This window comes from Prinia subflava, chromosome 3 (genome assembly GCF_021018805.1).
Source record: "Prinia subflava isolate CZ2003 ecotype Zambia chromosome 3, Cam_Psub_1.2, whole genome shotgun sequence".
NCBI classification, from domain to species: Eukaryota; Metazoa; Chordata; class Aves; order Passeriformes; family Cisticolidae; genus Prinia; species Prinia subflava.
The window spans coordinates 40,876,988-40,893,330 of NC_086249.1; the positions used below are offsets into that span (position 1 = coordinate 40,876,988).

General features: G+C 38.5%; 1 protein-coding gene across 2 annotated transcripts in view; it reads left to right on the top strand.

The window, feature by feature from the left end:
* The window catches only part of NBEA (neurobeachin), a 458,593-nt gene that overhangs the window by 423,750 nt on the left and 18,500 nt on the right, over window positions 1-16,343 (top strand). The window contains exons 50-53 of one of the 2 annotated variants that reach the window (XM_063394796.1): window positions 7,836-7,898; window positions 8,230-8,319; window positions 9,833-10,025; window positions 13,932-14,003. In XM_063394796.1, the coding sequence (XP_063250866.1) occupies window positions 7,836-7,898; window positions 8,230-8,319; window positions 9,833-10,025; window positions 13,932-14,003 (418 nt within the window). The remainder of the gene's footprint in view (window positions 1-7,835; window positions 7,899-8,229; window positions 8,320-9,832; window positions 10,026-13,931; window positions 14,004-16,343) is intronic. The other variant, XM_063394797.1, reaches the window with a different exon arrangement.

Below are 16,343 nucleotides of genomic sequence, written 5' to 3' on the forward strand. Positions count from 1 at the left end.
TGTCTGAATAATGACAACGATCTGGAAGTGTTCCTTATATAGGTAGAGTTTAGGTGATAAATTATTTAAGTCACCTTAAATATTTATAATCAAAAAACAACATTTTTTTTGTTTGTTTTAAAAGAAATTAATTAATGTCGTTGGAAAAGATTAATTTGTTTTTCAAACTGAGAGGAATCCTTGTTTCTGAGGTTGCTCATTAGGTGCCCATTGAAAAAAGGTTTAAGGGCAATTTTCAGTATCTAAAAATAAAAAAACCCTGATTGCCTAGGTTTCAAAACCTTAACTGTTCATGTCATTAAGTTACATATTTGATGAATTATTGAATCATGCCATTATATCTCTTACAAATTAATTTAGTAGTAAGCTATCTTTTAATCATTGTACTCCGTGACTTAATGATCAAAGAAAGCAACATTTTGTTTTACAAACTTAATACAGATTTGGAAGAATGATGACAGAGCAATGATTTCATTTGGCATGACATCAATGAACACAAAAATTTAAGTAAACATTACCAATCTATATGGGACAGAATAATTACAAATATGAACATAGGGAATACAAAAGTTCAACTGAAGACAATAATGGCATGAAATGAGAATAATAAAATGTTTTCTATCTGGTGGATGACCTCATTACTTTCTAAACTACCTGAGGAGAGGAAGTGGAGAGGAAGATGCTGAGCTCTTCCTTCTGCTCTTCAGGGACACATGAAAATTGTTCAAAGCTGTGCCAGGGGAAAGCTATACTTAACACTAGGAAGCTTTTCTCTGCTGAGTGTTTGGTCAACCACTGGAACAGACTTCCTAGAGAGGCAGCCAATGCCTCAGTGTTTAAGAGGCATTTGTACAATGCCCTTAACAATGTTCTTTATCTTTTGGTCAGCCCATGCAGTTGGACTAGATGATTGTTGTAGGTACATTCCAGCTGAAATACTCAAATCTAGGCTAGACCATACAAAAGAGAAAAAAAAAAAAAAAGGAGGAAAACATTTAAAATGTATTTGTAAACAAAAATATAAACAAATACATTGCTTTCTTCAGTTCCGATATGTTTAGGGTTTTGCAGAGCATGAAATCTACAAGCAAAGGGATGCTCCCTATTTGCCTTTGTGAACAGGCAAAGAGCATGAAGAAAAGGCAGTGGAATTGTTTGTCATGGACTGGGAGCAAGACCCACAGTTTAAAAAATTATCAGAGCTGTAAAAAGAATGTGATGAAATGAGAGGTGTGGCCTGAGAAGCCCCAATAGCAACACAGACCTTGTCCGAGGAATTTGGAGTCAAATCTTTTTGCTTAAGAGTAGAACAGATTTTTTTAGGGTTTAGTGTGATTTAATGGGAGAATTTTGTTATATCAGTGCTAAATTCCTTTGTTCCAGGCAGAGTTGGAAGGGATAAGAATGAGAAAAATTATAGGATTTTTCTTTTCCTTCTGATATATTTAGGAAGGGAGCATTTAATTCCTTGATGTCAGCCCTTTTCAGCCTAAGGAAGTTCTCCATGATTTTCAGGGGAATGGAAGCATTTCTGCTCTGGCACGGGGGAATTTTACTAGTGAGAGAATGCATGAAAGACTAAGGAACACTTTTAGCTAAACCTGTCCTGCCTGCAGGGTATTTGTCTTTATGGTATTTTTGCTTCATCTGCTCTGTTTTTTGTTTGTTTGTTTGTTTTGTTTTTTGTGGGTTTTTTTGTTTTGTTTTTTGTTTTGTTTTTTGTTTTGTTTTTTGTTTTGTTTTGGTTTGGTTTGGTTTTTTGTGAGATGTATTGAATTTATTTCCCACTTGCAGTTCATTAACCAAATGGTTGCTTAAGCTAGCAGAGTGTTTAAAATATTTTTTTTTTGTCATGAGTGTCATACTGGAGTACCAGGGACAAAGATGAGAGTGATATAAAGGTGAGAGAGGGGAGAACTAGGTATCACAATTAGCAGTTTCATGAGGTAAATATGAGAGCTAATAGGCAGCAGTCCTTGAGACAAACAAGGTCACTGTTGCCTGAAAAGAGAATGGGAGATCTTACCTTTCACATTCTCATTTCCTTTCATAGCACTCTCTCCTTTCACAGAGGAATGAGGAAGAAGTTCAGGGCTGGACAGCTCTGGGAGGAAGCTGAAGGTCAGCTTTCAGCTGTTGGTGTTCTGTTAGGGAGCCTTTTAATTGCACACAGGATCCAGTGAGATACCTCCTGTGAGGGGAACGAGCTTAAGGATGCCCCCTCTCCATTGTTAAATTAATAAAGTAGTGACCTGTGGAGAAAATCCATTTCAGTGCCCATCTTTCAGTCCCTTGAGTATCCTGATTGAATAACTGACTGTATTGAAGCCTCCAGAGCAATTGAGTCATTGCTTGTGTTTAAAGTACAGCACTTCTTTCCCCCAAACATACAGTAATAAAATGGAATTCAATACTCTTAATCAACTTATCAAAAATCCTGAAGATACTGGTGATGCTTAACATCTGTAGATGCAAAGAAAAAAGCAATATCTGGCACCACTCATACAAAACAAAAACACTTCAAGCTGTTTATGCTACCCACCAAAGGGCTGTCAATCTTATTTGCTCTGAAGAAGACAGTGCTTGGGGGCTGTTGAGTGTGCTGACTGCACAGGAGGGAGAGTTCATAAAGGATTCCTGTGTTTACTTAGAAGCAAAATGAAATAAACTTTCAGAAAGGGCAGTGTTGGATGACTATTGTTGTGGTGCACATTTCTCAAATGCAGATTTTTCACTCTTCATTGGACTCAGTCCCCATGCACAGGGGAAAATGGATTATAGAAAAAATTCAATGTGGTAAGAAAGAACAAAACATACCAGGATTATGGGAATTACTAGTAAGAAGCCTGAACATGTTAAAAAATAGTAATAAAAAACATAGAGAAAGATAAAAATTTCAGAAATATTGCTGATCATTGTGGTAATCAGAGAAGATTAGTAAGACAAGAGTACTTCACGTAAGAATAAAAATACTGTTTATTTGCAGCACAGCCTGATTTTTAGGAATTTCTTTCTTCCCTTCATGATTTATAGTAAAAGTGCTGATGCTTTTGTGTTTCTTGTGTTAGGTAAATCACCAGGCATGTCTCTCAGCAAAGGGGATTTTACAAATGAAACAGACTTTTAGTATCTTCCTTGATGATTTTATCTGCATTTCCAAAGAACCTTTTTAGAGAAAAAGTATGTTAAAAATAAACTGCTTCATGGCTTATCTTTTTTTTGCAAAGGTGTGTCAGCAAGCAAAAAACCCTTTATTTCTGTGATGTTTCAGATGAATCAGTTCTAGCTTTTGCATTTAGATTAGGACTGTGCTTCTGAAATGAATATGTCACACCTCTATTTGCCATGCTTTTGTTCACACTGCAGAGCAGCTCTGGAGTGTGTGAATTGGCTCCCAAGCCACTGAAGCTGAGTGTTCCAGGGGTGCAGCTGGCAGAGCTCAGTCACTGCTGGGGTCTGCAGCCCCCCGTGGAGCCAGCCTGGAGGGAAAACCCTGCCGTGTTCAGCAGGGCTTCCTCAAGAGGAACATGCTTCTTCTCCTTGGTATATGGTGGTAGAACATGTGAATAGTTCAAAGCTGCATGTGAGAAAGTATGGACGGGACAATAGGAAGCATTTCTTTACTGAGAGATTGATCAACCAGGGGAAGAGGCTTCCTAGAGAAACAGTTGATGTCCCAAGCCTGTGAGTGTTTAAGAGGCTTTTGGACAGTGCCCTTAACACCATGATTTAGCTTTTCGTCAGCAGTCAGGTGTTGATCAGGGTGATCATTGTAGGTCCCTCTTAACTGACAAGAATCCTCTCCGAACCTCTCCTCTCCGAACCTCTCCGAACCTCTCCGAACCTCTCCGAACCTCTCCGAACCTCTCCGAACCTCTCCTCTCCTCTCCGAACCTCTCCTCTCCGAACCTCTCCTCTCCGAACCTCTCCTCTCCGAACCTCTCCTCTCCGAACCTCTCCGAACCTCTCCTCTCCGAACCTCTCCGAATCTCTCCGAACCTCTCCTCTCCGAACCTCTCCTCTCCGAACCTCTCCGAATCTCTCCGAACCTCTCCTCTCCGAACCTCTCCGAATCTCTCCGAACCTCTCCGAACCTCTCCTCTCCGAACCTCTCCTCTCCGAACCTCTCTGAACCTCTCCGAACCTCTCCTCGAATCTCCTCTCCTCGAATCTCCTCGAATCTCCTCGAATCTCCTCTCTCCTCAAATCTCTCTCCTCTCTTTTGCTGTGCATCTCTGTTTCTGTTGCTTCACATCTTCCTGGTGGAGGTATTGCCTTTGAGCCCTAAAAGTGATTCTTACACCTTAAGAAACAGAGCGAGTGGATTTTTTAGTAATATGCTTGTATTTATTTCAATTAGAAATAAGAAATAAACCCAGATACTTGAGTGGACTGAATAATGAGCAAAGCAGATGTATTGAACTGTTCATTCCATGGGAAACTGACAGTATGGCCTCGTCCTCCAGGGTGCAGGGCAGCATCCCAATGTCCTTGTGAATGGGCAGTCTACCTTTAAGCATAAAAATTGGAAACCAATAAATTATTTTCTTTGAACAAAATACATCGAGGATATTGGTGATTGTATCATTCATAAGATTTGATTATCTGATATATTGATTTCTTGACAAAAATGTGTGCAGATATATAATAGATATTTATTTATGTTACTTTTAAATGACCATTATTAGGTCCTATTATGCTGTGTTTTGTTTGAGTGTATAAATTACCTTGTGTGAGATCGATTAATTTTAAACTTGGAATTGCCAGAAAGTTTGCAGATCTTTTTTCCTCATTCTGACCTATTATTATCAAATAATATGCTAAGAGCCATTTTATTTTTCTGAATACATGATCATATCCTAGCAGATACTCCCTGAAGTGTCTGGAGTAAAAATCTCATTTTATGTGTATTAAAAACAGTAGGGAATCTCAAATCAGCTCACTAAATAGCTTTTCTGCAACACCTTATTGAGGAAGAGAAAACTAATATAATTGCCATTTTGCTGTTCTGAAAGCTTTAAATCTGGCAGCCACTGAATTCCAAGCTTATATTGTTTCTGCATGAAGGCTATTTGAAGGTGAAATGAGAATAAACCTGATTTTATTAAAATTTTTATTAAATTGACTAGAATGTGTGTCTCAGGGAGTGGTGCTGCACTTTGCACACAATACTCAAGATCTGATGGAAGAAAAGGAATTGATTAATTAGAATGAAATGTTTAAGGCCATTAAATAAATCTAAAGTTTGATGATTTATAGTTCAAGAAGAACCATGGTATACACTTACCAGTGTTCAGATTAGTTTTAGATACAGCCAGAGTGCCTTTGTAAACAAATCAATGTATTACATTATTATTCACAGATCTGTTTTGTACCTGCTTTTCATTTTGTGTCAAGTTATCTGATAGGAGGCAGCATTAGGAATACCCTTGGGCCACTTACTTTATCTCTGTGTGCTTATGTTTATCTTCTGTGTAAAGTTTTGACAAGGCTTTTCTGTCCTTTGTGAGCATTGTGAGCTCCAGAGAGCGATACCAGTGGTAGCTGTGCACAGCAGTGGTGTTGTGCAGACTATAGTCTCAGTGCAGTAGCTGAATGTTATGGGTATTTTTTAATAAATATTGTTTAGTTTCTGTAATGCCTCTAAGAGGTGTCAGTTTCACAAATGGTATTTTGACTGAAAAGGATAACATTACTATCCATGGGGTGGGGGACAGACTGCAATCCAGCAAAAATGTTCAAAATTCCCCGAATGTCAAGGTCTTGCTTTTGCATTTGTTCTGGTTACAAAAGGACGTGACATTAACTTAGATGCTTTAAAATTATGGGAGCGTAGAGTACGTGAGCATTTACCAGCACATCTTCAGCTGTAAAATAACAGCTGCTTTTGATCGTTACATTTTGAGTGTCCATTCCTCATAATCTGAAAAATTCATGTGAGTTTATTATTGTATTCTGCTTCGCTTTCTCCTTCTCTATTGCCTCCATAAATCTGTTTGAACTGAGAGGGAAAGCCAGCAGAATTTATTTGTGCAGAATTTACAGACAATCAGAATTTGCCCAGACTGGACAACATGAAAGTAAATGTGTAAATTAGAACTGGACTGCATTGAAAAAAAAATTAATAATTCATTTCAGTGCTCCTGCGAGAGAACATAAATATCATTTAAGGGATCACTACAAAGGGTAGGAGAGGAAGATCTGGGTTGTTTTAATTTTTGCTGCCAAATACAATTCACACTCTTATTTCAACACAGAATTCTTTCAAAAATTAGAATTAAATTAACCTTGATAATGATTTGAAAAAACCCCTGAAAAATGGAAATTTCTTTTCTGAAAATATCAACAGAGATGTGTGGGAGTATATATTATGGTGATATATACTGTTATTGTTAATATTAATAATTGTAATTTTGAAAATTAAATTCGCAAATAAGTATCATTCCTTTCACTTCTTCTCACCTGGCAAATCAGTTCTGAAGAACTGAATGCAATAGAAAATACTTTCTTTATGTGAATTGAAGTGAATTTTGCATTCCTGTATAAAAATGTCTGCATGAGTGAAGGTATTTTCACATTGTGTAAAGAGATACTGCTTGTATGGTACATATAGATAGCTGCTGTATGGGCATATACACATATATACACATATGATGACACAAATGTGTTGGTTTTGTATAAGAGTCATCTGTGATCTTAAATTAATTCATCATTAAATGATGTTAATAAAACCTGAGATGCTCACAAGTTCCCAAGAAACAGTCTATGCCTTGGAGGCTGGAATTCACTCTGAATTTGTCAACAAACAAGAAATCACCTGTACCAGTATAATTACAGCATCAAATGTGCTGGGGCTACAATCCATTGAATGTCCTTCAGCTGCTTGACTGGACTCTGCATTAAGTTTCCTTTTCAGCAAATGTTTGTTTGTGGTATTCCATTATATACCTGTCAGTCTGGGACATTAAGAGTGGTGGACATCAGTGACCTGTTAGGAAATCTCTCTCTGTTCTTACATCTATGCTGTGAAAGGAGGAAAGCACAGATTGGCTTTTGTTATTGTAGGGATGACAAAATGTGTACATTAAAAGGATTCTTCTGTATCCTGAAGTATTTATGGTGCTTCTTACTGTTTTATGTCTGAAAGAAATAACAAAATTTACCAAGATAGTAAGGTTTTTGTGGGTTTTCATGTTAATTCTGTGTAGCCAATGAAAAATTCATAAAGCTCACAAGAAAAATATTAAGGGTCAATAGTTCAGGGTACAGTATATATATAGGTACATAATGCGCTATGCATTTCAAAATCTGACAGTTTAGTTTTCTATGAACTCTTCATTCTTGATTTTACAATGTCAAATAAAACAACACCTGTCTGAAAAAATAAGGAATATTCTCTAACAGTATTGTTTCTGCAAGTAATAATATTTTGCCAACGTTCTTAAGAATATATCTTAGGTATATGTTTGAATGAACTGTTTGAGTAGCAGAAGCATTTCTGTATAACTGCTGTATTCTATTACGTATAGAATTAGTCAAGATTTATTCTGAAATCAGTCTTGTCTTAAAAATGCATTTAAATTGCAAAGTTTTAATTTCTAATCCGTGAAACCTGAAAGCCCATGAAAAAATGCAATAAAATTAAGGATGAAATAAATATTCTGTGAATGTATGCAAATTGGAAAGATTTCTACATTAGCGTTAATGTGTCTGACAAGATTTGTTTCTAGCATTTTTTTGTTTTCACCTACTAATGTTGTTGAAATAATATTTTTTTATTGTATTTCATACGTAAATTTTATTTCTCAGTTTTCTTTTCTTTCCCCCCATTTAAGATTCCAGAGGCTTATTTTATTAGAGATCCTCATACTTTCCTCCTTACAAAGGACTTTATTAAGGTATATATGTTCTTTTTAGTGCAAAAAAACCCAAAAGCTCTCTCAAGACCTGAACTGCATGTCCTCACAGGTTAACATTTTCACATATAACGCCAGTTACTGGAGATGAGAATGGGTAGTTGGTTAACTGAAGCATGCTTTAAAGGAGAAGCAAAGCTTGTCTACAAAATACTAACACTTGGATGAGTCTGCAGCCTGGGAGGAGAGCACCGGGTGAATTTTCCGGACTTTTTTCATGGCTGACTTGGGATATGCCTGCATTGTCACAGGGTGTGTTGACCTCCCTCCTTGACGTGTATTGCTCCTGACAGTCCCTCTCCTTTGCCCGCAGGCCATGGAGGCGCAGATACAGAACTTTGGACAGACGCCATCCCAGTTGCTCATTGAGCCCCATCCACCTCGGAGCTCTGCCATGCACCTGGTGAGACATGACTGCTGGCTGGGAATGCATTCCCTTTGAACCTTAGGATCTCTTGTAGGTCATAAAGTACTCATTAAAGCAACACTTTTAATGCCCCCCATTGCCCATGCAGCCATAAGTGCTTTGGGTAGCAGCAAATCACAGCAAATCAAAATCTCTAGCAGAGCAAGGTGGAGGTGTGACTAGCTTTAGCTTCATGTAGGCCTGGATTTTCCTTACTAATTTGGTATAAGAAGGCCCCATCTTGAAAAATATGAATTTGATAAATACATATTTGCATTCTTGCTTGTGCAAGTGGTGGGAATGGCTGCAGGCTTTCCTTCGAATGAGTATGTTGTTTTGTTTTAAAGGATGCATTGTTAGGGGCTGATTTATGAACAATGTCTGCTTGACAAAAATGAAGTATTGGAGTTCAAATCGTGCTGGAATCCTCCCACCCATTCTCCCCGGAGAATGAAATGTATATTTTGAGTTTCAATTCAAACTCCAAAATTCATTTCCATCACATTCTTCTCTATGCTTCCTGCAAAGAATCATATGAAATAGCCAGACTGAACAAGACACATTTCTGTGTCCCTGAGTGCCTTTGATAAAATGCTTAGAGCTAGATTTTTTTTTTTAGGCTTTGTAAATCAACAGTAATACATGCAGTAGTTTCAATCATTTTATCTATCTGTAAGGAAATCTCTCTATCTAGCTGTACATTGTGAAAGTGGAAATTGATCTGGAAGTGGTTGTATTATTTTAAGTGTGTACATGTCAAACTTAGCTAATATTTATTTTATATTCTCAAGATATGGATAATATATTTTTAATAATTCAAGGTGATAAGCAGAAAAGAATATTTGACTTTTTAGAAATTGTTCATTTTTTTATAACGGTGGCTAAAAAAAAACCCTTAAAATCAGTACTCGATAACTATCCTTATCCACGTACAAACAATTGTATCATTTGTAGAATCATGAAACAGGCTTAGGTTATTATAACCCTATTAGGTTACAGACTCCCTAATAAGCATATGCTTTACATAGAATTAAATTGCCTATGTTTGCAAGTGCTGTATTTCATATGAGGGAGGAATTAATTAAGAAAATTATCTGTGAGTTTTTGAATCACTCTTAAAATTTATTTTTTCAACCACTGTGGTTTAGAAAATTAATATTTATTATGTATTAATTGATTAACTCATTAAGACATACCTCTATTTTATGAATATTAACTACTGAATAATTTTACATTTTACTGTATGCTAATTAATGCTAATGGTCATTTTGTACCCTGTAATGATAACCCTTGCCATACCTATTCTCTATTTATCCTCATGTAATGTTCCAATAATAGCTTGTGATCTTGCTCTCCTCCATCACTAGAGTAGATGCACAGGTAGTGTTGTTTTCCCTGTATGTGCACATGCTTGCCTGCTCTTTTTTAACCTTGTTTTCCCTCGGACCTCCTCACTAATTGTGTTATCCCTTCTGTTTTCTTCTGCTCTCTTCTCCTTTCTACTCAACAGTGTTTCCTTCCACAGAGCCCCCTCATGTTTAAAGATCAGATGCAGCAGGATGTCATCATGGTGCTGAAGTTCCCCTCGAATTCCCCTGTCACACACGTGGCAGCCAACACGCTGCCCCACCTGACCATCCCTGCCGTGGTGACCGTCACTTGCAGCAGGCTGTTTGCTGTCAACCGGTGGCACAACACCGTAGGTGGGTGTCCTCCCAGGCACGTTCCATTCAGAGCTGAAGCCCTTAACAATGCAGCTTTTATTCTGAGTCTAATTCAGCTCACTCGCCTGCCTGTGCACCAAAATTTACTGTTTCTTCTGGTTTGTGTCAAATAATCACAGCTTCTGTTTTCTCTGGTGTCATTCCTAGAAACACTCTCCTTAGCAGCAGCACATCACCATGGCAGCCAATCGATTTGTGGTGCTTCAGGATCAGTCTTTGATATAATGCTTTTCAGGAGACTGCTGTTGCTCTCTACACAGCAGATATTAATATATCCCAGGTTTCAGGAGTACATAGTGGCATGCTAGAGAGTGCACATCCCTGTCTGCTGCTTGAGAGAGATTTCAGGATCTTATCATAAGCCTTCTCCTGGGTCACTGCCAGATTATCTGGGACCCCAAGCATTCCTAGGCAGCCAGACACTGAACTACTCTGAGAAGTTCCCTCATTGCCTCTCAAAAGCCCATCCATCAGGGCCACCCCAAAACTCCCTTCCAGCCCCCCTGCTCATGTCTCCGTATTGCCATTGGGACTGTCTGTGGCACCTGGGCATGCAGGTGCTAAGGCTGTTCCAGGCATCGCTAAATATGTGGTGGGGCCATGAGGTACATGGGGAGCAAACAGGTTTAATTTTCTCAGGTAGTTTCCTGCAGGAATAGCCCTTATGCTGCAACATCTGGAAACATTTATAGTACTCCACCAGGTGCATTACATGTAAAAAATGCTTTCTTCCATTTCTTTAAAACAAAAGGTGAAAATCTAGAGGGGAAAAAAAACCCACAGCATTTTTTGAAATACTTTGTGACAATGTCCTGAATGGCAGATTCCAATGTCAGGAATGATTCAGAGGTGCAGAAACTGTCCTGTTTTCTTTCAATACACCTTTGACTAACACACATTGGCTAATTCCTAATTATTTTCCCTGGATTCTTCAGGGATTCTGTCCAAATACTCTATACCCATCATCATTCATGCCTCCTCTATTTGAGGAAGCTTGTTTAATTCTGGAGTAGCTCTTTCTTATTCAGATTGTCAAGTCAAGAGAACCCAAAATTCTTACCCGTACTTTACTGTGAAGAATTAATCTCATTAATATTGCAGTATGCTGGAGTTCAAGGGTTTCCTTTAAAACTATCATTTAAAGTCCTTTAGTTTAGCTGAAGCTTTGTTTGTCTTCATGGTGCATATGACAGTAAAGTTTTCCTCTATACTCTCGTAAAATATAAGTCATGTTGCAAACATGCAGAATTCAAGGCACAAACCAACCATAAGTTAAATTTCATACCATTTGTAAACCTCTGGTCTAAATTGCAAAAAAAAATGGGGAATGGTTTCTAAATATAATAGAGGAAATAAATGAAACTTTTTAGAGAGTCAAACCTCATTGTGATGATTTTCTTAACTTTTATATGCTGTTTGGCAATATTGCTTATTTTGCAGGAGGCTAATTGCAGACAGGGTATCAATTTCCTACTATTGCCATAATATTATTTTAATAAAGCATAACTAGGATAAAGGATAGGTTTGTCTACAGAAATGTATACACAGACCACTTTTTGTAGAATGTAGGTAGAGCTTTGGAATTAATAAACAGCAGGAGGCATTTACAGAGACAACTCATAATAGAAATGAATGAATCTAAGTTAATACCAGTAAATACCAGATCTGTCCCAAACTGGGGTTTTGAAAGAAGAGACAGAAAGAAGGGAAGGAGAAGTTCTCAGAGCATCTTTCTGAAGATGGCAGAGCTAGCTTTCCTTTTACCTCTTCCAGTTGTCTATTGCAGTAGTAGAAAATGGACTTTATTCTTCAGAAATCTGTATGTCTTATTGTAGAGGGTATTCTTGTGCAATGTAGCTGTTCAGGACAAAAATTGTATTTTCAGTAGTGACTATTTGATTTATATACCAGGGAAGGTATACAATCAGAAGAGCCAAAGCAATGCTATCTGTGCATGAGAGCAGATAACAATAAATTTGCAGCCTCTGATGCACATTTGAACATCTTAAGGACTGCTCAGAATAGCATTAAGAATAATTGTGGCACATTTAACGTAGCTGTCATGGGTTGGCACTGGCCAGATGTTAATGCACCCATGAATATATGTTTTTTCTCTAACAACTCCTGTGGGATGTGATCAGGAACAGAGCAGAGCAGGCTTAAATCTTGAAAACAAAAAAACACCAAAACTTTATTACATTACATAAGAACAGGGACAGAAAAACTCTTAAACACACACAGAGACAGAAATAAAAACTTCCCAGGACATTTTTTCTCTTCTCCCAGTTTCCATCCCCCACACATTACTCTTCACAGACCAAACCTTTGGGTTTTAGATCAAACAATCACCACTCAAAAAAACCACAAACCAATATTCAGTTCAGCAAGGGAGAGAGGAGTCTCTCTCGCACCACAGACTGTTCTCCAGAACACACAGGTCTACTCCTTATGTGTTCCCATGTCACCCGTGGCACCGCCCGGAGAAGTCTGCCAGGGTGACACTCTCTTTTTCCTATGTCCAGCGCTCTCACCGCTGTCTCATAGTCTAAAGCTGCATACAGGGCTCTTTTAAGGATACTTGCATGCTGAGCTCTCCCCTTTTCACCCAGGGGCCGGGGTTCCAGGAGCAGGTCTGCCCTGAGGGCAGAGGGCACCACCACACCCTCCCCCTCTCTTCTCTGCTCGCTCCACTCTTCAAGTGCCAGTCACTGTAGCAAAAGCAGGGCAGCTGTATCCACCTAAAATGCAGTTTATGTTCAAAAGAGACTCAAGTTCAGTCCATGGCTGACATTATGCAAGAAAAGTCCAGCTCCGAAGGCTACTCCTCTCATTCTTTGCCCATCAGGTTCCTTCCAATCGTGCTTTATCACCTCGGTCCCAGGCCGCTTCCTTCTCCTTTTTTTCCAAAATCACCAGTCATGAGAATCAATGTCTAAGAAAAGTTTCTTTCTGCCAAGCAAGGGTTAACAGTTTCTTCTCAGCAGGGTGCTGCAGGCGGAGGCACTCCCAGGCTCCACAACTCCCACGTGGCTGGGCACCTTCTCCCGGAGTTTGGGGGTGGAGGGGGGTGAGCAAACACAGCAGGCACTTCCACAGTTTTCCACCCCTCCATCCTGGATGGGGCAGCTCAGTTCCAGTCCTGTCCCCTCTCTTCTCCCCCCGGGGCTCCGGCTTACCTGAGCCTGACCACGTGTTTTCCCCTCCCCCACCCAGCCTCGTGGCTGGGCAGGGGAAGGAGGCCTGAGACGTCTCTCTGCTGAAACCGGGATCCAAAAAAGAGACCGAACCCCCTTGGGGTCCTGCTTTTAACTCTTTGTGTCCTCAGAGGCGTGTCCAAACCTCCGAGTGACCAATCCAGGTGCCAGCAGAAAAGCTGATTACTAATTGGACTGCCCACATCCCCCTGGAAGAATTCACCTCCCCCGCAACCACGACAGTAGCCTACAGTTTTACATCTAAAGTTTTAAATAAATCCTTGAAAAGGTCCCAGTTTCTGTCACACACGTTTCCATATGTAAGAAGCTCATAACAATGTTTAATCTACTTAACTTTATTTTCTGTGCTAAGATTTCTGCTCAAAAGTTAAAAAAAAACTCTTGTGAGATAGTGTGAGACACTATTTTAAATGAGTTATTTAGTGAATGTGTGTGGCTGCAAAAGTGGTGATGAAGGTGACACTTCTACATTTATAGTTAATTTTACATAAAGGAAGAATTAACAAATGCATATTTGTGTAGCACAGAGGAAGCCATCTTAAAATATTAATAAAGCAAATAGTAAAAATTTACTTTCTAAAAATATGCAATTATCCAATAATGAACTTTTAAAGCTAGAAAAGTCATGTCAAGAGGTTTCTATGTTTTTTATTCTTCCTTTCATATGTAGGCCTTCGGGGAGCCCCAGGATATTCTTTGGATCAAGCCCATCATCTTCCAATTGAAATGGATCCATTGATTGGTATGTCAAGATGAAAATGTAGCAATATATTTGAAATTGGCATTTTTAGGAATTATTGATTAAGCTATATCTGTATATTATGCTTCATTTACCACAGAAAATAGGAAACTATTTATTCTTGTCAGTCATGGAGAACTAAAAACATTAGCTATCGATGCTGAATGAATTACATGAGTGCTATTTGTTATTAACATCACCAGCAACTGGTATTTAAGAAACAACCAATTAAGTCAGTTACATTGTCAGCCCATATCTATTATTCTGTTCTCTTATCAGGTCACATTAATAAAATAAAAAGTGAGGGTCCTGTAGAGTTAGCATATTTTCTTTTTCTAGCCAGCACTATGTTTATCAGTGCAGATGCAGATCCATTTATTTTCATTCATTTTATGATTTGGATTTAGTTGAAAATACTGATTTAATAATGAAAGTATTTGATTTTAAATTGATTGTATTTTTTAAAATCCAGAATTTTTGAGAAAGTGAATTATTTGAGAAATAACATCTAAAATTTTTAGATTGCAAGACTTCCTAACAATCATAAATTTTCATTAATTGCACTTGTTTGATTTGTTGGCGAGGAAAGAGTTCAATAATTTGAAGCAGAAACTGGGGATAGGGAAGGGGCAAGTTTGTAGCATTGTTGAGAAAAAAATACATTTTTAAACATAGCCAAATATAAGCCTCCTTTTTGGTCTGTGTCAGTATTCATGTTCAAAAGATTTACACAGAAATACCTCAGGAGAGTTAGCTTTCTTGTTCTGTGTGCTTCATTTGTTCTCATATAAGGACAGTGGTTTTCTCTTTAGTTTTTTCTCTCACAAGCTGAGGCACAACTATTGCACCCATCTGTTCTGGAAATTTGAGTAATTTGCTATTAATTCTCTTTCAGCTTGTGGACATAGAGGGTCTGGTAATTTAAATACGTGTACTTAGAATGTATGTAAACATGATATTAAATTCTACAAGCAATTTTAAAATAGAATGGAGTGGGGGGTTTGGGCTGAATCTCTTATTTCATGCAGTTGTGAGCAGTTTAAGTAGAATAGCAAAAAAAAAAAGGGGAGGAATCAGATTATTATCTGCATTAATCAGATTATTATCTGTGTATTTATGTTAGGAGAAATGTATTTCTCAGAGTGGTTTTTACCTCCCTAACTTCGAGTAACTGAAGTTAGTTGTCAAGATTCCCTCTGTATCTACTGTAGAAAGACAGACTCTCCTCTGGAGTTCTCTAGCACTTAGACAGCTATTACAGTGCGAGATGACTTGTCACATGAAAAAATGTCTTCTTCTCTAGTGAGACTGGATGGAGTGGGTAAAATTAACTTTTTTTATAGATTATATACTCAACTTTCAGGAAGTTAATATTGAAATAAAACACACTTCTATGGTGTGGCCATATCTTGTCCTTCATGTCAAGAACAAGGGAGGACAGAGCTCATTAGCTGAAGACTGCCAGTCACTGGTATCCTTCTAAACAATTCCGTTTGGCAGTTGAGTTGGTGGGATTCTGCATGAACCTTTCCTTTTTCCTGTCTGGAGAGATTCTAGGTGTCATTGCCTCTTTTTAAAGTAGCAGTGGGTGGCCTGGGTCCCTGCTTGAAGAGCAGATGATAAGTAAGTAATTTCCAGTATAGGAAAAGTAAGACTTACTTTTCCTATACTGGAAAATCACATTAGGTTTGAATAGATTCATGAAATCATAAAATATGCTGATCTGGAAGGGACCCGTGAGGAGCATCGAGTCCAGTTCCTGGCCCTGCACAGCACCACCCTCAAGAGTCACACCATGGGCCAGAGAGCATTGTCCAAACTCTTGTTGAACTCTGTCAGGCTCAGTGCTGTGACCATTTCCCTGGGGAGCCTGTTCCAGAGCCCAACCACCTTCTGGGTAAACAGTATTTTCCTGATATCCAACCCAAACATCCCCTAAGTCAGCTTGATGCCTTTTTCTTGAGTCTTGTGCCTGATCACAAGGGTAAAGAGATCAGTACCTGCTCCTCTGCTTCCCCATGAGAATGCTGGAGACCACAATGAGGTTTCCCCTCATTCATTGGTTGAACCCTTATGTCTTTCATCTGTTTAAGCATCTGGAGGGGTGGGGTTGTCAAGGCCACACAGTACAAGCAGTTTTCTGTAGCAGAGATACCAACCAGCAAGGATTTGCTCTCTGCAGTATTGTTAATATTGATTTCATGTTTTGCATGGACTTCTGCCACTTTCCCGTGGTTCGGATTGGTTTGGGGGACTACTTCTGCAGAGGACTAAAATTATTACCACATATTATGCAGTGCATCAGGCAGCTTATAAGAAATTGTCATCTCCTGTAACATCTTA